At 43.8% G+C, this 24,634-nt stretch overlaps 1 protein-coding gene and 13 non-coding genes across 14 annotated transcripts in view; all 14 read left to right on the forward strand.

The window, feature by feature from the left end:
- The first annotated feature begins 927 nt into the window (after nucleotides 1–927).
- On the forward strand, nucleotides 928–1,046 carry LOC125737099 (5S ribosomal RNA). Its single transcript, XR_007396366.1, has one exon. It is a non-coding gene; the product is annotated as a 5S ribosomal RNA (ribosomal RNA).
- Nucleotides 1,047–2,122: 1,076 nt separating this feature from the next.
- LOC125734447 (5S ribosomal RNA) lies at nucleotides 2,123–2,241 on the forward strand. Its single transcript, XR_007393758.1, has one exon. It is a non-coding gene; the product is annotated as a 5S ribosomal RNA (ribosomal RNA).
- Nucleotides 2,242–3,314: 1,073 nt separating this feature from the next.
- Nucleotides 3,315–3,433, forward strand: LOC125736226 (5S ribosomal RNA). Its single transcript, XR_007395510.1, has one exon. It is a non-coding gene; the product is annotated as a 5S ribosomal RNA (ribosomal RNA).
- A 1,078-nt stretch (nucleotides 3,434–4,511) lies between these two features.
- LOC125730750 (5S ribosomal RNA) lies at nucleotides 4,512–4,630 on the forward strand. The gene has a single exon (XR_007391042.1). It is a non-coding gene; the product is annotated as a 5S ribosomal RNA (ribosomal RNA).
- Nucleotides 4,631–5,705: 1,075 nt separating this feature from the next.
- Nucleotides 5,706–5,824, forward strand: LOC125730751 (5S ribosomal RNA). Its single transcript, XR_007391043.1, has one exon. It is a non-coding gene; the product is annotated as a 5S ribosomal RNA (ribosomal RNA).
- A 1,076-nt stretch (nucleotides 5,825–6,900) lies between these two features.
- Nucleotides 6,901–7,019, forward strand: LOC125734322 (5S ribosomal RNA). The gene has a single exon (XR_007393638.1). It is a non-coding gene; the product is annotated as a 5S ribosomal RNA (ribosomal RNA).
- Nucleotides 7,020–8,098: 1,079 nt separating this feature from the next.
- On the forward strand, nucleotides 8,099–8,217 carry LOC125735381 (5S ribosomal RNA). Its single transcript, XR_007394677.1, has one exon. It is a non-coding gene; the product is annotated as a 5S ribosomal RNA (ribosomal RNA).
- A 1,080-nt stretch (nucleotides 8,218–9,297) lies between these two features.
- Nucleotides 9,298–9,416, forward strand: LOC125736615 (5S ribosomal RNA). The gene has a single exon (XR_007395890.1). It is a non-coding gene; the product is annotated as a 5S ribosomal RNA (ribosomal RNA).
- A 1,078-nt stretch (nucleotides 9,417–10,494) lies between these two features.
- On the forward strand, nucleotides 10,495–10,613 carry LOC125730752 (5S ribosomal RNA). Its single transcript, XR_007391044.1, has one exon. It is a non-coding gene; the product is annotated as a 5S ribosomal RNA (ribosomal RNA).
- Nucleotides 10,614–11,688: 1,075 nt separating this feature from the next.
- LOC125730753 (5S ribosomal RNA) lies at nucleotides 11,689–11,807 on the forward strand. Its single transcript, XR_007391045.1, has one exon. It is a non-coding gene; the product is annotated as a 5S ribosomal RNA (ribosomal RNA).
- A 1,073-nt stretch (nucleotides 11,808–12,880) lies between these two features.
- On the forward strand, nucleotides 12,881–12,999 carry LOC125734399 (5S ribosomal RNA). The gene has a single exon (XR_007393713.1). It is a non-coding gene; the product is annotated as a 5S ribosomal RNA (ribosomal RNA).
- Nucleotides 13,000–14,076: 1,077 nt separating this feature from the next.
- On the forward strand, nucleotides 14,077–14,195 carry LOC125733970 (5S ribosomal RNA). Its single transcript, XR_007393300.1, has one exon. It is a non-coding gene; the product is annotated as a 5S ribosomal RNA (ribosomal RNA).
- A 1,080-nt stretch (nucleotides 14,196–15,275) lies between these two features.
- Nucleotides 15,276–15,394, forward strand: LOC125737286 (5S ribosomal RNA). The gene has a single exon (XR_007396552.1). It is a non-coding gene; the product is annotated as a 5S ribosomal RNA (ribosomal RNA).
- A 5,255-nt stretch (nucleotides 15,395–20,649) lies between these two features.
- The window catches only part of LOC125719098 (protein NYNRIN-like), a 99,651-nt gene continuing 95,666 nt past the window's right edge, over nucleotides 20,650–24,634 (forward strand). Inside the window, exon 1 of the mRNA XM_048993598.1 lies at nucleotides 20,650–21,783. Within this exon, the coding sequence (XP_048849555.1) occupies nucleotides 20,714–21,783 (1,070 nt within the window). The 5' untranslated portion in view covers nucleotides 20,650–20,713. The remainder of the gene's footprint in view (nucleotides 21,784–24,634) is intronic.

Consider the following 24,634-nt stretch of genomic DNA (forward strand, 5'->3'; position numbering starts at 1 on the left):
TACTCTAAATACTTCCTGGTAATTCTAGGTGCTGTAAGCTGTTCGTGCCTTTATTCCACCAGGGCGCGATCTTCTCACAAACTTGAAAACTGTCACTCCCCATTCACGTTTTACAACTTATTGTTAATGATAAAGAGACAGCTTTTTACACACAGTTTTAAACAAAGTACTGATATTATTCCTCTTCAACTGAACGCTTTTTTTTCTATGCAAAAACCACTTCGCCACAGAAGACTCGATATTATTGGCATAGCAAGTTCTGCTCTTCTCCTTTCAAAACTTGCTAAAAGCTGTATTTAAAAGAACAGATTGGCCCTTCAATGCCAGCTTAATGTTTAGGTTAGTGGGAATCACAGAGGAATTAGGGATGGAAACTTCTTTGCTGGTGGTAGAAGCGGTCTGGTGAATTTTTAGAGAGAAGAGGCCGTCGATGTTTGAATGTAAAAAATTGTTCTGGCTGCAGCCTGCAGTATGGACTTGTTGGTGTGTGTAGCTCCCAGTGTTCTGACAGCGCGACGTTTTGGGGAAGCATGTGATTCAGCAGCTACCAGTGGGCTTCGTGCGGCGGAGATTTTGTGGCTGTTAGCGGAGTTGATAACAGAGGGTCGTTAAGAGAAGCCTACATGCAGTAGGCAAAGGAGTAATGTTTGCCGGCGGGGGACGTGCGGCGATTAACCTGTGCGGTAGTGAAAAGGAGTTAACAAGAAGGAAGTGTGCGGATGCGGAAAGAATGGAATAATTGTGGTAGGCTGCCGGCTGAGTAGTTTGGTGAATGTTTGGTGTGGGTCCAGCGCTGCCGATTGGATGGTGGTGCTGCAGTGTGAGTCAGATAAAAAAAAAAAAAAAACCAGGAGTAGGATCCAATGGGACTAACTGGCATGTATAGACGCGTGTAATGCAAAAGGGCTGTTTTTGGTAGCGTCTCTCACTTATGGCCATACCACCCTGAACACGCCAGATCTCATCCGATCTCAGATGCCAAGCAGGGTAGGGTCTGGTTAGTACTTGGATGGGAGACCTCCTGGGAATACCAGGTGCTGTAAGCTTTTCTCACTTTTACTTTATACAGGGGGCGCTCCACTTCACGATTAATTTAAATCTATCACTCCCCTTCCATTTTACTATTTTATATATATATATTTTTTTCTCTCATTCATAAAGGCAGCTTTTACACACCGTTTTACTCTAAATACTTCCTGGTAATTCTAGGTGCTGTAAGCTGTTCGTGCCTTTATTCCACCAGGGCGCGATCTTCTCACAAACTTGAAAACTGTCACTCCCCATTCACGTTTTACAACTTATTGTTAATGATAAAGAGACAGCTTTTTACACACAGTTTTAAACAAAGTACTGATATAATTCCTCTTCAACTCACCGCTTTGTTTTCTATGCAAAAACCACTTCGCCACAGAATATTCGATATTATTGGCATATTATCTGCTCTTCTCCTCCTTTCAAAACTTGCTAAAAGCTGTATTTAAAAGAGCAGGTTGGCCGGGGTAATTCACACCCTTCAATGCCAGCTTAATGTTTAGGTTAGTGGGAGTCACAGAGGAATTAGGGATGGAAACTTCTTTGCTGGTGGTAGAAGCGGTCTGGTGAATTTTTAGAGAGAAGAGGCCGTCGATGTTTGAATGTAGAAAATTGTTCTGGCTGCAGCCTGCAGTATGGACTTGTTGGTGTGTGTAGCTCCCAGTGTTCTGACAGCGCGACGTTTTGGGGAAGCATGTGATTCAGCAGCTACCAGTGGGCTTCGTGCGGCAGAGATTTTGTGGCTGTTAGCGGAGTTGATAACAGAGGGTTGTTAAGAGAAGCCTGCATGAGGTAGACAAAGGAGTAATGTTTGCCGGCGGGGGACGTGCGGCAATTAACCTGTGCGGTAGTGAAAAGGAGTTAAAGAGAAGGAACTGTGCGGATGCGGAAAGAATGGAATAATTGTGGTAGGCTGCCGGATGAGTAGTTTGGTGAATGTTTGGTGTGGGTCCGGTTCTGCCGATTGGATGGTGGTGCTGCAGTGTGAGTCAGATAAAAAAAAAAAAAAAACAGGCGTAGGATCCAATGGGAATAACTGGCATGTATAGACGCGTGTAATGCAAAAGGGCTATTTTTGGTAGTGTCTCTCGCTTACGGCCATACCACCCTGAACGCGCCCGATCTCGTCTGATCTCGGAAGCTAAGCAGGCTAGGGTCTGGTTAGTACTTGGATGGGAAACCACCTGGGAATACCAGGTGCTGTAAGCTTTTCTCACTTTTACTTTTTACAGGGGGCACTCCACCTCACGATTAATTTAAATCTATCACTCCCCTTCCATTTTACTATTTTATATATTTCTTTTTTCTCTCATTCATGAAGGCAGCTTTTACACACGTTTTACTCTAAATACTGCCTGGTAATTCTAGGTGCTGTAAGCTGTTCGTGCCTTTATTCCACCAGGGCACGATCTTCTCACAAACTTGAAGACTGTCACTCCCCATTCACGTTTTACAACTTATTGTTAATAATAAAGAGACAGCTTTTTACACACAGTTTTAAACAAAGTACTGATATTATTCCTCTTCAACTGACCGCTTTGTTTTCTATGCAAAAACCACTTCGCCACAGAAGACTCGATATTATTGGCATAGCAAGTTCTGCTCTTCTCCTTTCAAAACTTGCTAAAAGCTGTATTTAAAAGAACAGATTGGCCGGGGTAATTCACACCCTTCAATGCCAGATTAATGTTTAGGTTAGTGGGAATCACAGAGGAATTAGGGATGGAAACTTCTTTGCTGGTGGTAGAAGCGGTCTGGTGAATTTTTAGAGAGAAGAGGCCGTCGATGTTTGAATGTAGAAAATTGTTCTGGCTGCAGCCTGCAGTATGGACTTGTTCGTGTGTGTAGCTCCCAGTGTTCTGACAGCGCGACGTTTTGGGGAAGCATGTTATTTAGCAACTACCAGTGGGCTTCATGCGGCGGAGATTTTGTGGCTGTTAGCGGAGTTGATAACAGAGGGTCGTTAAGAGAAGCCTGCATGCAGTAGGCAAAGGAGTAATGTTTGCCGGCGGGGGACGTGCGGCGATTAACCTGTGCGGTAGTGAAAAGGAGTTAAAAAGAAGGAAGTGTGCGGATGCGGAAAGAATGGAATAATTGTGGTAGGCTGCCGGCTGAGTAGTTTGGTGAATGTTTGGTGTGGGTCCGGCGCTGCCGATTGGATGGTGGGGCTGCAGTGTGAGTCAGATAAAAAAAAAAAAAAGAACATTAGTAGGATCCAATGGGACCAACTGGCATGTATAGAGGCGTGTAATGCAAAAGGGCTGTTTTTGGTAGCATCTCTCGCTTACGGCCATACCACCCTGAACACGCCCGATCTCGTCTGATCTCGGAAGCTAAGCAGGGTAGGGTCTGGTTAGTACTTGGATGGGAGACCACCTGGGAATACCAGGTGCTGTAAGCTTTTCTCACTTTTACTTTATACAGGGGGCGCTCCACTTCACGATTAATTTAAATCTATCACTCCCCTTCCATTTTACTATTTTATATATATATATATTTTTTCTCTCATTCATAAAGGCAGCTTTTAGAAACCGTTTTACTCTAAATACTTCCTTGTAATTCTAGGTGCTGTAAGCTGTTCGTGCCTTTATTCCACCAGGGCGCGATCTTCTCACAAACTTGAAGACTATCACTCCCCATTCACGTTTTACAACTTATTGTTAATGATAAAGAGACAGCTTTTTACACACAGTTTTAAACAAAGTACTGATATTATTCCTCTTCAACTGACCGCTTTGTTTTCTATGCAAAAACCACTTCGCCACAGAAGACTCGATATTATTGGCATAGCAAGTTCTGCTCTTCTCCTTTCAAAACTTGCTAAAAGCTGTATTTAAAAGAACAGATTGGCCGGGGTAATTCACACCCTTCAATGCCAGCTTAATGTTTAGGTTAGTGGGAATCACAGAGGAATTAGGGATGGAAACTTCTTTGCTGGTGGAAGAAGCGGTCTGGTGAATTTTTAGAGAGAAGAGGCCGTCGATGTTTGAATGTAGAAAATTGTTCTGGCTGCAGCCTGCAGTATAGACTTGTTGGTGTGTGTAGCTCCCAGTGTTCTGACAGCGCGACGTTTTGGGGAAGCATGTGATTCAGCAGCTACCAGTGGGCTTCGTGCGGCGGAGATTTTGTGGCTGTTAGCGGAGTTGATAACAGAGGGTCGTTAAGAGAAGCCTGCATGCAGTAGGCAAAGGAGTAATGTTTGCCGGCGGGGGACGTGCGGCGATTAACCTGTGCGGTAGTGAAAAGGAGTTAAAAAGAAGGAAGTGTGCGGATGCGGAAAGAATGGAATAATTGTGGTAGGCTGCCGGCTGAGTAGTTTGGTGAATGTTTGGTGTGGGTCCGGCGCTGCCGATTGGATGGTGGTGCTGCAGTGTGAGTCAGATAAAAAAAAAAAAAAAACCAGGAGTAGGATCCAATGGGACTAACTGGCATGTATAGACGCGTGTAATGCAAAAGGGCTGTTTTTGGTAGCGTCTCTCGCTTATGGCTATACCACCCTGAACACGCCTGATCTCATCTGATCTCGTAAGCTACGCAGGGTAGGGTCTGGTTAGTACTTGGATGGGAGACCTCCTGGGAATACCAGGTGCTGTAAGCTTTTCTCACTTTTACTTTATACAGGGGGCGCTCCACTTAACGATTAATTTAAATCTATCACTCCCCTTCCATTTTACTATTTTATATATATATATATTTTTCTCTCATTCATAAAGGTAGCTTTTACACACCGTTTTACTCTAAATACTTCCTGGTAATTCAAGGTGCTCTAAGCTGTTCGTGCCTTTATTCCACCAGGGCGCGATCTTCTCACAAACTTGAAGACTGCCACTCCCCATTCACGTTTTACAACTTATTGTTAATGATAAAGAGACAGCTTTTTACACACAGTTTTAAACAAAGTACTGATATTATTCCTCTTCAACTGACCGCTTTGTTTTCTATGCAAAAACCACTTCGCCACAGAAGACTCGATATTATTGGCATAGCAAGTTCTGCTCTTCTCCTTTCAAAACTTGCTAAAAGCTGTATTTAAAAGAACAGATTGGCTGGGGTAATTCACACCCTTCAATGCCAGCTTAATGTTTAGGTTAGTGGGAGTCACAGAGGAATTAGGGATGGAAACTTCTTTGCTGGTGGTAGAAGCGGTCTGGTGAATTTTTAGAGAGAAGAGGCCGTCGATGTTTGAATGTAGAAAATTGTTCTGGCTGCAGCCTGCATTATGGACTTGTTGGTGTGTGTAGCTCCCAGTGTTCTGACAGCGCGACGTTTTGGGGAAGCGTGATTCAGCAGCTACCAGTGGGCTTCGTGCGGCGGAGATTTTGTGGCTGTTAGCGGAGTTGATAACAGAGGGTCGTTAAGAGAAGCCTGCATGCAGTAGGCAAAGGAGTAATGTTTGCCGGCGGGGGACGTGCGGCGATTAACCTGTGCGGTAGTGAAAAGGAGTTAAAAAGAAGGAAGTGTGCGGATGCGGAAAGAATGGAATAATTGTGGTAGGCTGCCGGCTGAGTAGTTTGGTGAATGTTTGGTGTGGGTCCGGCGCTGCCGATTGGATGGTGGTGCTGCAGTGTGAGTCAGATAAAAAAAAAAAAAAAACCAGGAGTAGGATCCAATGGGACTAACTGGCATGTATAGACGCGTGTAATGCAAAAGGGCTGTTTTTGGTAGCGTCTCTCGCTTATGGCTATACCACCCTGAACACGCCTGATCTCATCTGATCTCGTAAGCTACGCAGGGTAGGGTCTGGTTAGTACTTGGATGGGAGACCTCCTGGGAATACCAGGTGCTGTAAGCTTTTCTCACTTTTACTTTATACAGGGGGCGCTCCACTTAACGATTAATTTAAATCTATCACTCCCCTTCCATTTTACTATTTTATATATATATATATTTTTCTCTCATTCATAAAGGTAGCTTTTACACACCGTTTTACTCTAAATACTTCCTGGTAATTCAAGGTGCTCTAAGCTGTTCGTGCCTTTATTCCACCAGGGCGCGATCTTCTCACAAACTTGAAGACTGCCACTCCCCATTCACGTTTTACAACTTATTGTTAATGATAAAGAGACAGCTTTTTACACACAGTTTTAAACAAAGTACTGATATTATTCCTCTTCAACTGACCGCTTTGTTTTCTATGCAAAAACCACTTCGCCACAGAAGACTCGATATTATTGGCATAGCAAGTTCTGCTCTTCTCCTTTCAAAACTTGCTAAAAGCTGTATTTAAAAGAACAGATTGGCCGGGGTAATTCACACCCTTCAATGCCAGCTTAATGTTTAGGTTAGTGGGAGTCACAGAGGAATTAGGGATGGAAACTTCTTTGCTGGTGGTAGAAGCGGTCTGGTGAATTTTTAGAGAGAAGAGGCCGTCGATGTTTGAATGTAGAAAATTGTTCTGGCTGCAGCCTGCATTATGGACTTGTTGGTGTGTGTAGCTCCCAGTGTTCTGACAGCGCGACGTTTTGGGGAAGCGTGATTCAGCAGCTACCAGTGGGCTTCGTGCGGTGGAGATTTTGTGGCTGTTAGCGGAGTTGATAACAGAGGGTCGTTAAGAGAAGCCTGCATGCAGTAGGCAAAGGAGTAATGTTTGCTGGCGGGGGATGTGCGGCGATTAACCTGTGCGGTAGTGAAAAGGAGTTAAAGAGAAGGAAGTGTGCGGATGCGGAAAGAATGGAATAATTGTGGTAGGCTGCCGGCTGAGTAGTTTGGTGAATGTTTGGTGTGGTTCCGGCGTTGCCGATTGGATGGTGGGGCTGCATTGAGAGTCAGATAAAAAAAAAAAAAAAAACCATGAGTAGGATCCAATGGGACCAACTGGCATGTATAGAGGCGTGTAATGCAAAAGGGCTGTTTTTGGTAGTGTCTCTCGCTTATGGCCATACCACCCTGAACACGCCCGATCTTGTCTGATCTCGGAAGCTAAGCAGGGTAGGGTCTGGTTAGTACTTGGATGGGAGACCACCTGGGAATACCAGGTGCTGTAAGCTTTTCTCACTTTTACTTTATACAGGGGGCGCTCCACTTCACGATTAATTTAAATCTATCACTCCCCTTCCATTTTACTATTTTATATATATATATATTTTTTTCTCTCATTCATAAAGGCAGCTTTTACGCACCGTTTTACTCTAAATACTTCCTGGTAATTCTAGGTGCTGTAAGCTGTTCGTGCCTTTATTCCACCAGGGCGCGATCTTCTCACAAACTTGAAGACTGTCACTCCCCATTCACGTTTTACAACTTATTGTTAATGATAAAGAGACAGCTTTTTACACACAGTTTTAAACAAAGTACTGATATTATTCCTCTTCAACTGACCGCTTTGTTTTCTATGCAAAAACCACTTCGCCACAGAAGCCTCGATATTATTGGCATAGCAAGTTCTGCTCTTCTCCTTTCAAAACTTGCTAAAAGCTGTATTTAAAAGAACAGATTGGCCGGGGTAATTCACACCCTTCAATGCCAGCTTAATGTTTAGGTTAGTGGGAATCACAGAGGAATTAGGGATGGAAACTTCTTTGCTGGTGGTAGAAGCGGTCTGGTGAATTTTTAGAGAGAAGAGGCCGTCGATGTTTGAATGTAGAAAATTGTTCTGGCTGCAGCCTGCAGTATGGACTTGTTGGTGTGTGTAGCTCCCAGTGTTCTGACAGCGCGACGTTTTGGGGAAGCATGTGATTCAGCAGCTACCAGTGGGCTTCGTGCGGCGGAGATTTTGTGGCTGTTAGCGGAGTTGATAACAGAGGGTCGTTAAGAGAAGCCTGCATGCAGTAGGCAAAGGAGTAATGTTTGCCGGCGGGGGACGTGCGGCGATTAACCTGTGCGGTAGTGAAAAGGAGTTAAAAAGAAGGAAGTGTGCGGATGCGGAAAGAATGGAATAATTGTGGTAGGCTGCCGGCTGAGTAGTTTGGTGAATGTTTGGTGTGGGTCCGGCGCTGCCGATTGGATGGTGGGGCTGTAGTGTGAGTCAGATAAAAAAAAAAAAAAGAACATTAGTAGGATCCAATGGGACCAACTGGCATGTATAGAGGCGTGTAACGCAAAAGGGCTGTTTTTGGTAGCATCTCTCGCTTACGGCCATACCACCCTGAACACGCCTGATCTCGTCTGATCTCGGAAGCCAAGCAGGGTAGGGTCTGGTTAGTACTTGGAAGGGAGACCTCCTGGGAATACCTGGTGCTGTAAGCTTTTCTCACTTTTACTTTATACAGGGGGCGCTCCACTTCACGATTAATTTAAATCTATCACTCCCCTTCCATTTTACTATTTTATATATATATATATATTTTTCTCTCATTCATAAAGGCAGCTTTTACACACCGTTTTACTCTAAATACTTCCTGGTAATTCTAGGTGCTGTAAGCTGTTCGTGCCTTTATTCCACCAGGGCGCGATCTTCTCACAAACTTGAAAACTGTCACTCCCCATTCACGTTTTACAACTTATTGTTAATGATAAAGAGACAGCTTTTTACACACAGTTTTAAACAAAGTACTGATATTATTCCTCTTCAACTGACCGCTTTGTTTTCTATGCAAAAACCACTTCGCCACAGAAGCCTCGATATTATTGGCATAGCAAGTTCTGCTCTTCTCCTTTCGAAACTTGCTAAAAGCTGTATTTAAAAGAACAGATTGGCCGGGGTAATTCACACCCTTCAATGCCAGCTTAATGTTTAGGTTAGTGGGAATCATAGAGGAATTAGGGATGGAAACTTCTTTGCTGGTGGTAGAAGCGGTCTGGTGAATTTTTAGAGAGAAGAGGCCGTCGATGTTTGAATGTAGAAAATTGTTCTGGCTGCAGCCTGCAGTATGGACTTGTTCGTGTGTGTAGCTCCCAGTGTTCTGACAGCGCAACGTTTTGGGGAATCATGTGATTCAGCAGCTACCAGTGGGCTTCGTGCGGCGGAGATTTTGTGGCTGTTAGCGGAGTTGATAACAGAGGGTCGTTAAGAGAAGCCTGCATGCAGTAGGCAAAGGAGTAATGTTTGCTGGCGGGGGACGTGCGGCGATTAACCTGTGCGGTAGTGAAAAGGAGTTAAAGAGAAGGAAGTGTGCGGATGCGGAAAGAATGGAATAATTGTGGTAGGCTGCCGGCTGAGTAGTTTGGTGAATGTTTGGTGTGGGTCCGGCGTTGCCGATTGGATGGTGGGGCTGCAGTGTGAGTCACATAAAAAAAAAAAAAAAAAACAGGAGTAGGATCCAATGGGACCAACTGGCATGTATAGAGGCGTGTAATGCAAAAGGGCTGTTTTTGGTAGCGTCTCTCGCTTATGGCCATACCCCCCTGAACACGCCCGATCTCGTCTGATCTCGGAAGCTAATCAGCGTAGGGTCTGGTTAGTACTTGGATGGGAGACCACCTGGGAATACCAGGTGCTGTAAGCTTTTCTCACTTTTACTTTATACAGGGTGCGCTCCACTTCACGATTAATTTAAATCTATCACTCCCCTTCCATTTTACTATTTTATATATATATTTTTATTTTCTCTCTTTCATAAAGGCAGCTTTTACACACCGTTTTACTCTAAATACTGCCTGGTAATTCTAGGTGCTGTAAGCTCTTCATGCCTTTATTCCACCAGGGCGCGATCTTCTCACAAACTTGAAGACTGTCACTCCCCATTCACGTTTTACAACTTATTGTTAATGATAAAGAGACAGCTTTTTACACACAGTTTTAAACAAAGTACTGATATTATTCCTCTTCAACTGACCGCTTTGTTTTCTATGCAAAAACCACTTCGCCACAGAAGACTCGATATTATTGGCATAGCAAGTTCTGCTCTTCTCCTTTCAAAACTTGCTAAAAGCTGTATTTAAAAGAACAGATTGGCCGGGGTAATTCACACCCTTCAATGCCAGCTTAATGTTTAGGTTAGTGGGAATCACAGAGGAATTAGGGATGGAAACTTCTTTGCTGGTGGAAGAAGCGGTCTGGTGAATTTTTAGAGAGAAGAGGCCGTCGATGTTTGAATGTAGAAAATTGTTCTGGCTGCAGCCTGCAGTATAGACTTGTTGGTGTGTGTAGCTCCCAGTGTTCTGACAGCGCGACGTTTTGGGGAAGCATGTGATTCAGCAGCTACCAGTGGGCTTCGTGCGGCGGAGATTTTGTGGCTGTTAGCGGAGTTGATAACAGAGGGTCGTTAAGAGAAGCCTGCATGCAGTAGGCAAAGGAGTAATGTTTGCCGGCGGGGGACGTGCGGCGATTAACCTGTGCGGTAGTGAAAAGGAGTTAAAAAGAAGGAAGTGTGCGGATGCGGAAAGAATGGAATAATTGTGGTAGGCTGCCGGCTGAGTAGTTTGGTGAATGTTTGGTGTGGGTCCGGCGCTGCCGATTGGATGGTGGTGCTGCAGTGTGAGTCAGATAAAAAAAAAAAAAAAACCAGGAGTAGGATCCAATGGGACTAACTGGCATGTATAGACGCGTGTAATGCAAAAGGGCTGTTTTTGGTAGCGTCTCTCGCTTATGGCTATACCACCCTGAACACGCCTGATCTCATCTGATCTCGTAAGCTACGCAGGGTAGGGTCTGGTTAGTACTTGGATGGGAGACCTCCTGGGAATACCAGGTGCTGTAAGCTTTTCTCACTTTTACTTTATACAGGGGGCGCTCCACTTAACGATTAATTTAAATCTATCACTCCCCTTCCATTTTACTATTTTATATATATATATATTTTTCTCTCATTCATAAAGGTAGCTTTTACACACCGTTTTACTCTAAATACTTCCTGGTAATTCAAGGTGCTCTAAGCTGTTCGTGCCTTTATTCCACCAGGGCGCGATCTTCTCACAAACTTGAAGACTGCCACTCCCCATTCACGTTTTACAACTTATTGTTAATGATAAAGAGACAGCTTTTTACACACAGTTTTAAACAAAGTACTGATATTATTCCTCTTCAACTGACCGCTTTGTTTTCTATGCAAAAACCACTTCGCCACAGAAGACTCGATATTATTGGCATAGCAAGTTCTGCTCTTCTCCTTTCAAAACTTGCTAAAAGCTGTATTTAAAAGAACAGATTGGCTGGGGTAATTCACACCCTTCAATGCCAGCTTAATGTTTAGGTTAGTGGGAGTCACAGAGGAATTAGGGATGGAAACTTCTTTGCTGGTGGTAGAAGCGGTCTGGTGAATTTTTAGAGAGAAGAGGCCGTCGATGTTTGAATGTAGAAAATTGTTCTGGCTGCAGCCTGCATTATGGACTTGTTGGTGTGTGTAGCTCCCAGTGTTCTGACAGCGCGACGTTTTGGGGAAGCGTGATTCAGCAGCTACCAGTGGGCTTCGTGCGGCGGAGATTTTGTGGCTGTTAGCGGAGTTGATAACAGAGGGTCGTTAAGAGAAGCCTGCATGCAGTAGGCAAAGGAGTAATGTTTGCCGGCGGGGGACGTGCGGCGATTAACCTGTGCGGTAGTGAAAAGGAGTTAAAAAGAAGGAAGTGTGCGGATGCGGAAAGAATGGAATAATTGTGGTAGGCTGCCGGCTGAGTAGTTTGGTGAATGTTTGGTGTGGGTCCGGCGCTGCCGATTGGATGGTGGTGCTGCAGTGTGAGTCAGATAAAAAAAAAAAAAAAACCAGGAGTAGGATCCAATGGGACTAACTGGCATGTATAGACGCGTGTAATGCAAAAGGGCTGTTTTTGGTAGCGTCTCTCGCTTATGGCTATACCACCCTGAACACGCCTGATCTCATCTGATCTCGTAAGCTACGCAGGGTAGGGTCTGGTTAGTACTTGGATGGGAGACCTCCTGGGAATACCAGGTGCTGTAAGCTTTTCTCACTTTTACTTTATACAGGGGGCGCTCCACTTAACGATTAATTTAAATCTATCACTCCCCTTCCATTTTACTATTTTATATATATATATATTTTTCTCTCATTCATAAAGGTAGCTTTTACACACCGTTTTACTCTAAATACTTCCTGGTAATTCAAGGTGCTCTAAGCTGTTCGTGCCTTTATTCCACCAGGGCGCGATCTTCTCACAAACTTGAAGACTGCCACTCCCCATTCACGTTTTACAACTTATTGTTAATGATAAAGAGACAGCTTTTTACACACAGTTTTAAACAAAGTACTGATATTATTCCTCTTCAACTGACCGCTTTGTTTTCTATGCAAAAACCACTTCGCCACAGAAGACTCGATATTATTGGCATAGCAAGTTCTGCTCTTCTCCTTTCAAAACTTGCTAAAAGCTGTATTTAAAAGAACAGATTGGCCGGGGTAATTCACACCCTTCAATGCCAGCTTAATGTTTAGGTTAGTGGGAGTCACAGAGGAATTAGGGATGGAAACTTCTTTGCTGGTGGTAGAAGCGGTCTGGTGAATTTTTAGAGAGAAGAGGCCGTCGATGTTTGAATGTAGAAAATTGTTCTGGCTGCAGCCTGCATTATGGACTTGTTGGTGTGTGTAGCTCCCAGTGTTCTGACAGCGCGACGTTTTGGGGAAGCGTGATTCAGCAGCTACCAGTGGGCTTCGTGCGGTGGAGATTTTGTGGCTGTTAGCGGAGTTGATAACAGAGGGTCGTTAAGAGAAGCCTGCATGCAGTAGGCAAAGGAGTAATGTTTGCCGGCGGGGGACGTGCGGCGATTAACCTGTGCGGTAGTGAAAAGGAGTTAAAAAGAAGGAAGTGTGCGGATGCGGAAAGAATGGAATAATTGTGGTAGGCTGCCGGCTGAGTAGTTTGGTGAATGTTTGGTGTGGGTCCGGCGCTGCCGATTGGATGGTGGGGCTGCAGTGTGAGTCAGATAAAAAAAAAAAAAACCAGGAGTAGGATCCAATGGGACTAACTGGCATGTATAGACGCGTGTAATGCAAAAGGGGTGTTTTTGGTCACGTCTCTCGCTTACGGCCATACCACCCTAAACACGCCCGATCTCATCCGATCTCGGAAGCCAAGCAGGGTAGGGTCTGGTCAGTACTTGGATGGGAGACCTCCTGGGAATACCAGGTGCTGTAAGCTTTTCTCACTTTTACTTTATACAGGGGGCGCTCCACTTCACGATTAATTTAAATCTATCACTCCCCTTCCATTTTACTATTTTATATATATATATATTTTTCTCTCATTCAAAAAGGCAGCTTTTAGAAACCGTTTTACTCTAAATACTTCCTGGTAATTCTAGGTGCTGTAAGCTGTTCGTGCCTTTATTCCACCAGGGCGCGATCTTCTCACAAACTTGAAGACTGTCACTCCCCATTCACGTTTTACAACTTATTGTTAATGATAAAGAGACAGCTTTTTACACACAGTTTTAAACAAAGTACTGATATTATTCCTCTTCAACTGACCGCTTTGTTTTCTATGCAAAAACCACTTCGCCACAGAAGACTCGATATTATTGGCATAGCAAGTTCTGCTCTTCTCCTTTCAAAACTTGCTAAAAGCTGTATTTAAAAGAACAGATTGGCCGGGGTAATTCACACCCTTCAATGCCAGCTTAATGTTTAGGTTAGTGGGAATCACAGAGGAATTAGGGATGGAAACTTCTTTGCTGGTGGTAGAAGCGGTCTGGTGAATTTTTAGAGAGAAGAGGCCGTCGATGTTTGAATGTAGAAAATTGTTCTGGCTGCAGCCTGCAGTATGGACTTGTTCGTGTGTGTAGCTCCCAGTGTTCTGACAGCGCGATGTTTTGGGGAAGCATCTGATTCAGCAGCTACCAGTGGGCTTGGTGCGGCGGAGATTTTGTGGCAGTTAGCGGAGTTGATAACAGAGGGTCGTTAAGAGAAGCCTGCATGCAGTAGGCAAAGGAGTAATGTTTGCTGGCGGGGGACGTGCGGCGATTAACCTGTGCGGTAGTGAAAAGGAGTTAAAGAGAAGGAAGTGTGCGGATGCGGAAAGAATGGAATAATTGTGGTAGGCTGCCGGCTGAGTAGTTTGGTGAATGTTTGGTGTGGGTCCGGCGTTGCCGATTGGATGGTGGGGCTGCAGTGTGAGTCACATAAAAAAAAAAAAAAAACCAGGAGTAGGATCCAATGGGACCAACTGGCATGTATAGAGGCGTGTAATGCAAAAGGGCTGTTTTTGGTAGCGTCTCTCGCTTATGGCCATACCACCCTGAACACACCCGATCTCATCTGATCTCGGAAGCTAAGCAGCGCAGGGTCTGGATAGTACTTGGATGGGAGACCACCTGGGAATACCAGGTGCTGTAAGCTTTTCTCACTTTTACTTTATACAGGGGGCGCTCCACTTCACGATTAATTTAAATCTATCACTCCCCTTCCATTTTACTATTTTATATATATATATTTTTTTTTTCTCTCATTCCTAAAGGAAGCTTTTAGAAACCGTTTTACTCTAAATACTTCCTGGTAATTCTAGGTGCTGTAAGCTGTTCGTGCCTTTATTCCACCAGGGCGCGATCTTCTCACAAACTTGAAGACTGTCACTCCCCATTCACGTTTTACAACTTATTGTTAATGATAAAGAGACAGCTTTTTACACACAGTTTTAAACAAAGTACTGATACTATTCCTCTTCAACTGATCGCTTTGTTTTCTATGCAAAAACCACTTCGCCACAGAAGACTCGATATTATTGGCATAGCAAGTTCTGCTCTTCTCCTTTCAAAACTTGCTAAAAGCTGTATTTAAAAGAACAGATTGGCCGGGGTAATTCACACCCTTCAATGCCAGCTTAATGTTTAGGTTAGTGGGAATCACAGAGGAATTAGGGATGGAAACTTCTTTGCTGGTGGTAGAAGCGGTCTGGTGAATTTTTAGAGAGAAGAGGCCGTCGATGTTTGGATGTAGAAAATTGTTCTGGCTGCAGCCTGCAGTATGGACTTGTTGGTGTGTGTAGCTCCCAGTGTTCTGACAGCGTGACGTTTTGGGGAAGCATGTGATTCAGCAGCTACCAGTGGGCTTCGTGCGGCGGAGATTTTGTGGCTGTTAGCGGAGTTGATAACAGAGGGTCGTTAAGAGAAGCCTACATGCAGTAGGCAAAGGAGTAATGTTTGCCGGCGGGGGACGTGCGGCGATTAACCTGTGCGGTAGTGAAAAGGAGTTAAAAAGAAGGAAGTGTGCGGATGCGGAAAGAATGGAATAATTGTGGTAGGCTGCCGGCTGAGTAGTTTGGTGAATGTTTGGTGTGGGTCCGGCGCTGCCGATTGGATGGTGGTGCTGCAGTGTGAGTCAGATAAAAAAAAAAAAAAAAACAGTAGTAGGATCCAATGGGACTAACTGGCATGTATAGACGCGTGTAATGCAAAAGGGCTGTTTTTGGTCGCATCTCTCGCTTACGGCCATACCACCCTGAACACGCCTGATCTCGTCTGATCTTGGAAGATAAGCAAGGTAGGGTCTGGTTAGTACTTGGATGGAAGACCTCCTGGGAATACCAGGTGCTGTAAGCTTTTCTCACTTTTACTTCATACAGGGGGCGCTCCACTTCACGAATAATTTAAATCTAGCACTCCCCTTCCATTTTACTATTTTATATATATATATATTTTTTCTCTCTTTCATAAAGGCAGCTTTTAGAAACCGTTTTACTCTAAATACTTCCTGGTAATTCTAGGTGCTGTAAGCTGTTCGTGCCTTTATTCCACCAGGGCGCGATCTTCTCACAAACTTGAAGACTGTCACTCCCCATTCACGTTTTACAACTTATTGTTAATAATAAAGAGACAGCTTTTTACACACAGTTTTAAACAAAGTACTGATATAATTCCTCTTCAACTCACCGGTTTGTTTTCTATGCAAAAACCACTTGACCACAGAAGACTCGATATTATTGGCATAGCAAGGTCTGCTCTTCTCCTCCTTTCAAAACTCGCTAAAAGCTGTATTTAAAAGAGCAGGTTGGCCGGGGTAATTCACACCCTTCAATGCCAGCTTAATGTTTAGGTTAGTGGGAATCACAGAGGAATTAGGGATGGAAACTTCTTTGCTGGTGGTAGAAGCGTTCTGGTGAATTTTTAGAGAGAAGAGGCCGTCGATGTTTGAATGTAGAAAATTGTTCTGGCTGCAGCCTGCAGTATGGACTTGTTGGTGTGTGTAGCTCCCAGTGTTCTGACAGCGCGACGTTTTGGGGAAGCATGTGATTCAGCAGCTACCAGTGGGCTTCGTGCGGCGGAGATTTTGTGGCTGTTAGCGGAGTTGATAACAGAGGGTCGTTAAGAGAAGCCTGCATGCAGTAGGCAAAGGAGTAATGTTTGCCGGCGGGGGACGTGCGGCGATTAACCTGTGCGGTAGTGAAAAGGAGTTAAAAAGAAGGAAGTGTGCGGATGCGGAAAGAATGGAATAATTGTGGTAGGCTGCTGGCTGAGTGTTAGGTTGAAGAAACTGTTAGTAATCATTTGTTATCATTTCTGTATAATCAGCAATGAGTGTAAATATGTATATACATTATTTTGTTTTTCTTTACCTTCATACTTTAGATTATATTAGTTTACACGTATCCTGAGCACGTGTTTAAATAGTTGTCCACCTGAGTAAAACCAGAACTTCTTCTTCTCTCACAGTCTTTTCTTTGTTCTCACTCCAAGACCCCTGCCCCCCATTGACTATAAATAAAGGTGCCAAGGGGAACCACCCTTTGTAACACATTCCTTTGTAGCCTAGCATGCAGAGAGTGTGGTTACCCTTGTGCAAATAAAACTCTAAGTGTGTTGTCTCGTAATTAATGGTGTGTACAGAGTTGGAGTGGAAAGCCTGTCGCTTTCTCCAACATATACTGTATTGTAGTTTGGTCCTGTGTGCAGGTTTGGAGTGGAAAGCCTGACGCTTTCTCCAACATATTATTTGGTCCTTCGAGCCGGATCCGAGGACACCTGACGACATCGCCAGCGCACCGAGAGGAGCGACACCGAAGTCTGTCGACAGCCACTCGGAGACGGGTGCGAGAAAGACCTGTGACGTGAATTCGTCATCAGGCCGGTGGTTAGAACTGCGCTCGACGTCTGGTGATGTCTGACGGACCTCGGTGGCGGAACACAGGCACACAGGACAGGTGAGACAACAAAGGTTATTCAGCTAAATAACCGGGTCAATTGACGTGGGTTAGGCTTAGCCGTAATTAAGCAGAAAAGGGGTTAGGCTTAGCCGTAATTAAGCAGAAAAGGGGTTAGGCTTAGCCGTAATTAAGCGAAATATGAACATGCATGTATTGTGTGAATGACTGGACTAAGACTATTATAGAGGCTTAGAGTTGCTTTGGTCAGTCCATTTCTTATTTTGCCTGGTGGGAAAGAAGTACTGGTGATTGAAGGATCAAGGACGGGTTTCATCCCTGAAAACCGATACCGCTGCACGAACAGCGTGCAGTAGAAGGCCGTATTGGTGTCCTCCCATATATCTCGTACCAGTGAAATTCCACCCAGGACCTGTGTAGTGCGGAGACGGGAAAGAAAAAAAATGGGAAAGAATCAGAGTAAGAGGATTGAACTAGAGGGAGATGAGAAGTTTATGGAAGGATATAAACCAGGTTCAGGACAAATAAGTAATCAGAGGTGGAGAAAAAAACATGGGTTTGAAGGGAAACTCCACACTCCAGATATCTTAAAATTACAAGGAAATTTAAGACTAGAAATGTTACAAACCTTGAAGAAAGGAAAATTGGAGAAAAGGAAAAAAGAATATAAGTATTCAGATAATTGGTTGGAACAAAGTAAGTTAAGAGATGTACGTAGAAAGCAGAAAAAGGATGATAGAAAGGATAAATTAACTGCAGCCGCTCTAGTCACTTTAGATGATGAGACGGTGGCCAAAATAAAACATAGAGAAAATAGACCACCAGCACCGCCACTATTGCCTGCCCCCATGCAACCCGTAGATAGAAGGGAAATAAAACAACCATCAGCTATGGGCACAATACCAAAGAAGCCATCAGCTCTTCCTTCTTCCCCCATTATAACTAGGAGTAGAGATCCTACGTTATACCCTGTGCGCGATCTAGCTACTGCTAAGGTTCGATGGCATCCGCGAAATGAAGGCATTGATATTGATAGTGAAGAGGAAGAAATAGAATTACAATGCCCCCTAGTGGAGGTGGCAAACCCTAATAGAGAGCCAGATGGAGGACCTGAAACAATGTTAGTCTATAGACCATGGACAGCTGAAGATAGAACGGCAGCATTAAAGGGAATACCTCCTGTTGATGAAGGGGTACCAGAATTTTGGACAGCAATATTGGAACTACAGAGCAGTTTCCACCTGAATGGTAGAGAAATGTTCCAATGTTTAAGACAGCTGTTCAATCATAAATGGGGAAGAGTAGCAGGAGACTTTACTGGTCATGGACCAGACAATCAACCACTTGCACATAATTCACAAGCTCTGCAACAGAGTATGCAGCAATTACATGGAAGGATAGAGACAGTGTTTATGAGACGAGCAGATTATGGCAGAATTGCACAATGCAAGCAAAAAGATGGAGAAGAGCCAGAGGATTTTATGGATAGGATGAGAGTGGTGTTTAGAGGGAATTCAGGAATTCCTCATAATGAGGAAAATGGAGGAGTTTATCAGCAACAGTTAAAACGTGCGTTCATCACAGGGCTAAAACCTGAACTGAAGAGATACATAGATAAACATTGGGTACATCAGAATACTGGTTCAGTGCAGCAAGCCCTAGAATATGCCCAACACGCCCATACAGCACAAAAACAGAAATCAGACGCAGTGTTTGCTGCTAATGATACTGTTGCAATAATACATATGAATCCTCCGGGGAGGGGAGGGTTCAGAGGAAGGTCACGAGGCCGAGGAAGGGGGAGAGGTGCTTTTAGGAGCAATCAGCGAAATTTATTACAGCAAGATAACACTTGCTGGACATGCGGAAAACTTGGGCACTTAGCTAGGCAATGTAGAACCAAGTTTATAAACAACCCAAATTCCACAGAGAATCAATGACAATTAGCCTGTGAACTATCAAAAGAGCCAGATAAGCTGCAAAAACAGGATGAGACAGAAGAGATAGATTTGCAAGCAGTTTGCCAACTGCTAGCACTAAAACAACTTGAAGAACTACCAAAACGAAGGCTTATTATAAATGGGAAAATATATGAGTGCCTATGTGATACCGGAGCCTGTAGAACAGTGTTAACCACTAGCCCTCCAAGGGTCACCTTTTCCTCGTCCTCCATAAATATCCGAACTGCAGGAGGCCAAGCCAAAAGTCATCAATTGACAAATCCAGTTAGCATAAAAGATGAGGAAACAGAGTTAGAATGTCACGCCCAAGTGCTAATAAGCCCTTCATGTCCAGTCAATCTGTTAGGAAGGGATCTTATGATACAAATGGGTATTAGTGTGATTGCAACACCCACTGGCATGAAGGCTATAGTAGAAAAGCAAACTTTCGTGATACATGGCATGTCAGCTCCACAGTATTATTGGTCCCTAGATCTGGGGGGGACAGCACAGACACGTGAAATATTGAGAAAAACTAGAGAAAAGCAGTCCCCTAAACAAACCCAGTTCATGCCTGACGATGCCTTACACGTCACTATGTGGTACAAAGGCACCCCAGGACCAGATTATGCCTATGACAAAACGTTTCATGCCCTTCAAGACACTTGTATCACCTTACAACATATATATGTTAACTCCACTACTGGCTTTTCTGCTGCTTCAGTCATCTTATCTAATAAACAACAGGCTGTGTTCAGAGGGGGAACACCACACGTATCTCTATCAAAACCACCTCAGATGCAGTGGAAGGATGTAGAGATGTTCTTACGAGATTCCATGCACAGTTACAATGACTACCAACCCGTACCTGGCTCCTTTTGGAGCTATGACAAAAAACACAATGTGTGGCGGTTTCCTTTGGGATGGAGAGTTCAAACCACTCTCACCACACACTTGCAGGACCCAACCTGACAAATTTTTCCAACCCTGGAGGAGGGATCATGTCCAGATCTAGATCGCCTCCCGGAAGGGTTGTGGTCGTCCTCCCCCACTGATGTAGGACTGGTAAAGGGGTTTCCACCTTACAAAGTAATTGTGAAATCAGAACACCGTCCGGTAGTTAGACAATACCCGTTAAAACCTGAAGCAGAGAAAGGTATAGCCCCTGTAGTGCAGGATATGTTGGCATCAGGAATATTGCGAGAGGCTCCTGAGGCCACTTGCAATACTCCTATCTTCCCCGTCCAGAAGGGACATACAGGGAAATGGCGCATGGTGCAGGATTTAAGACCAGTAAATGAAATAGTACAACATGCTGCACCAGATGTGCCTAATCCACACCTTTTGTTAAATTCCTTGTCCCCTGACAAGAAGTATTTTTCAGTAGTGGATCTGAGTAATGCCTTTTTCTCAGTACCACTACATCCTGATTCACAACACTTATTTGGTTTCACTTATAAAGGACATAAATACACATACACTAGACTCCCTCAAGGGTTTTCAGAAAGTCCACATGTATATATACAATGGCACTGCGGTATTCAATGAGTTCCTGTAAAATACCGTCCCATAGTCAAGTGCTATTGTATGTAGATGATATATTAATTGCTTCAGATACAAAACAGCATTGCAAAGAAGCCACACTGTTAGTGTTACAGCATTTGTATGATACAGGACATAAGGCATCAAAACAAAAATTACAGTATTGCAGAGAGGAAGTTATATATCTTGGACATAAACTCTCCCAAAAAGGTCGATCGTTATTAGAAACTAGAAAACAGGCAATACAAGAGGCACCAAAGCCAAAGACTAAACAGCAAATGATGTCCTTCTTAGGACTTTGCAATTATTGCAGGGAATGGTTACCTGATTATGCTGCACTCGTTCAACCTTTACAAACCCTGATTTATGGGAAGGACATGGCACTGAAAGATAAAATTCAGTGGACAAAAGAAGGAGAATTGGCATTCACAAATCTAAAAATGATGTTACAAACTAATGTGACACTTGCTCTGCCAGATTATCAACAACCATTTACCCTATGTGTTGATGCAAATCAAGGGTATATGAAGGCAGTATTAACACAGCCATTCGGCGCAAAAGAGAGGCCATTAGCGTTCTATTCTAAACGATTAGATGCAGTGGCAGCTGGTTTTCCGCAGTGTTTGCAGGCATGTGCAGCTGCTGCAGAAGCAGTGAAATTATCAGCAGAATTAGTGTTGTGTCACCCACTCACTTTGAAGGTGCCACATTCAGTTTCTTTAGTTTTACTGCAGACGCCACTGCCATTCCTCACACATGTTAGACATCTGACCCTAGTCTCACTCCTGCTTTCACAGTCAAACATCACAATACAGCGATGTGGTCCTCTCAACCCTAGCACCCTTCTTCCGACAGCGGAAGATGGAGAGCCACATTCGTGCAAAGCAGTTGTGGAAGAACAAACCAAACCAAGAGCAGATATTTTACAGACCCCAATACCAGATTCAACGGTTGTTTTTGTAGATGGATCAGCATCAAAAAATGACATGGGGAAGAACAAGGTCGGATATGCTGTAGTTACATCTACTGAAGTGTTGGAGGCCAATGCACTTCCCCCTGCTTGTTCAGCACAAGTGGCTGAACTCTATGCTGTAATTAGGGCATGCGAGCTCTTCAAAAACAAGCCACTTACAATATACACTGATAGTCAATATGTGTTTGGAGCTGTTCATCACCATGCAAGAGTGTGGAAAAATAGAGGATTCAAGACATCGCAAGGAACATCTTTAACTCATACGAACCTATTACTCAGGTTGTTAGATGTTGTGCAATTACCATATTGCCTTGCGATATGCAAATGTAAGGCACACCAAACTGATGCTTCCGCAATAGCTAAAGGAAACAGTTTTGCGGACATGACGGCAAAAAGTGCTGCACAAAAACAACCTGCCTTAAATGTTACAGATGTCTTGTTGATAGATAGTGATGTACTATGTGATGCACAGACTCATGCACCTAAAACAGAAATACAGAGCTGGATTAAGAGAGGAGCAATACAACAAGGGAAAACTTATTATATGAATGACAAGCCCATCCTACCAAAAAATTTATACAAGACAGCTGCCTTAGTGAGCCATGGACACACCCATGTCTCAACAGGAGGGATGGTACATATTATCCAACAATACTTTTATACTATAAATTTTTCTGATTATGCAAAACAATTTTGTCGAGCGTGCTTAATTTGCTGTAAACACAATGCACAAGGCAACATAAGGCCAAAACGTGGCCAGTTTCCCGCAGCTGAATATCCATTTCAAATTGTACATATGGATTTCATTGAATTATCTTGGTCACAAGGGAAGAAGTACTGTCTAGTCATTATAGACACCTTTTCTAAGTGGGTAGAAATATACCCTGTAAAACACTGTGATGCAATGACCGTTGCAAAATGTTTGGTAGGCCATTATTTCCCTACCTATGGCATACCTCATATTATAAGATCGGACAATGGGACTCATTTTGTGAATCAAACCATGTCCCTTTGCTCACAAGCACTCGGGTTTACGATCAAAAATCATTGCGCTTATCACCCCCAGAGCGCAGGCTTAGTGGAAAGGACCAACGGCACCATTAAAACAAGACTCAGAAAGACAGTGGAAGAGACAAAAAGACCGTGGCCAGAATGTTTGTCTCTAGTAAAATTATGGATGAGAATAACTCCCACTCCTGCAGGATTGACACCATTTGAAATAGTGTATGGTAGACCGTTTCCCTTAGCAACCGAAATGAGTGATATAGGAAAAGCAGACAGAGAAAATACGTTAGCCGATTGGATGCGTAAGCTATTATCATCACAACAAAAACATAACCCCAGTAGTCTGCCAGTAAATTCTGTTTCTGTTCAACAGGATAATCTGCAGCCAGGAGATTGGATCCTGGTCAAGGTCCTGTTGCGAAAGGATTGGAGCACACCCCGGTGGGACGGACCCTATCAAGTCCTGCTCACAACACCAACAGCGGTGAAAATAGCAGAGCGACCTTCCTGGATACATAAGAGTCACTGTAAGCCCATCAAGCCCGTATCAGAGACCTCTGTACCTTCGGAGTAGCAGTGGAAGTCCGCTACAAAGGCGCAGCAATCAATAGGATACTGACGTCTCAACCCGGTGAAGAAAACAGCTGATCTGCACTCCATTTAGAATGGCTCTGATTGGGTGGGGATGTGGTAAGGTAACTCTCGGTGTAATTCTCTTTATGGGAATTGTTGGTCTGCTTCTGCACTCACCAGAGCAGGTGTTTCGCCCACCTAGATGGACACATGATGGTTCCCACCTGAGACCTATCTCCACAAATGAGACCCATCCTTTCCTACAAAATTACTGGTACTGTTATGTTTATGATTCAGCAAAGAAAGACAATTTAACTAATTGTTATGTCTGTACCCACATGCCATCTCATGCCGATGGATTAACTATATATGGGAAACCTATGAATAAGTCACAAGCAAAGTGTGCTGCCTCTTTTGCAGGTGTAGGCTATCAGCATGATAATATAAAAATAAATGACACAGATCCATATACTGCTGGTTTGGATAATGGCGTATGTGCACAGCAGTTTTGGATCGATTTTGCTATAAAAGTGTCAAATATATCCTTACCTTTATCTGTCCACCTGAACATGGACCCTAAAACATTTAATCACTCAATGTGTTATGACCAAATGAACGGCACCCACCATATGGGGAACACCACCAACTGTGCCCAAATACTAGTACACGGAGAAGGTGCCCCGGTAAACATAAGTGGATTTAGTAATGGCACCTACTGGGTGCAAGGAGTAGCTTGGTTATGTGGACCCCGCGCATATTTCGTTTTGCCCTATAACTGGTATGGTGTGTGCGCTCCAATCTTTGTGTCAGACCATACTTTCCTGGTGTCACTGTCGTCTACACCAGCGAACCGCAGGCGCCGGTCCATCATAACTACAGCTTCTCTCCGTCCTCATGACAGTGTCTGGGGTTCAGATGTTCCCCAGGAGTTCAAACATTGGTCTACAGACCAGAAAGTATTAATGTCTCTTTTTCCCTGGGTAGGAACAGCAAAGAATACGTTACGATTAGAAACTATTGATTATCGTTTGGGGCTGTTCATAAATAACTCCATCATAATAAATGAGCAACAGAATGGAGAGATAGATGCTATTAAACAGATGGTCATTCAGAATAGAATGGTTTTAGACATACTTACTGCTGCACAAGGTGGTGTGTGCGTGCTCTTAAATAATACCTGCTGTACATATATTCCCGATAATGTGCACTCACCCAACATGACTACAGCCTTGGACCGTCTGCGAGAACTTCAAAAGATCATGACCTTAGACCCTCATGCTGGCCCCTCATGGTTGAATTGGTTTCTTACTGGGTCCTGGTGGCAGTTACTGCTAAAGTTCTCACTCCCCATTCTTGTTACATTATTATTTGTATGTTGTTGTTTCATTTGTATTATACCCTGCCTCCGTTCCATGATACAACATACTTTTAGTTCTGTTTTTCTGCTATACACTGCAGAAGAACGAATGGATTTACTAACCTTGTCTAGCCCTCTTAATAATGATGATGATGTGATCTGAATGACGGTTGTGCTGAAAGTGTTTTTGCAATTTGTACAATACTGATGCTTCTGATCATACTGTCATGATAAACAGGAGGGACTGTTAGGTTGAAGAAACTGTTATTAATCATTTGTTATCATTTCTGT

Source organism: Brienomyrus brachyistius, chromosome 2, assembly GCF_023856365.1.
Source record: "Brienomyrus brachyistius isolate T26 chromosome 2, BBRACH_0.4, whole genome shotgun sequence".
NCBI classification, from domain to species: Eukaryota; Metazoa; Chordata; class Actinopteri; order Osteoglossiformes; family Mormyridae; genus Brienomyrus; species Brienomyrus brachyistius.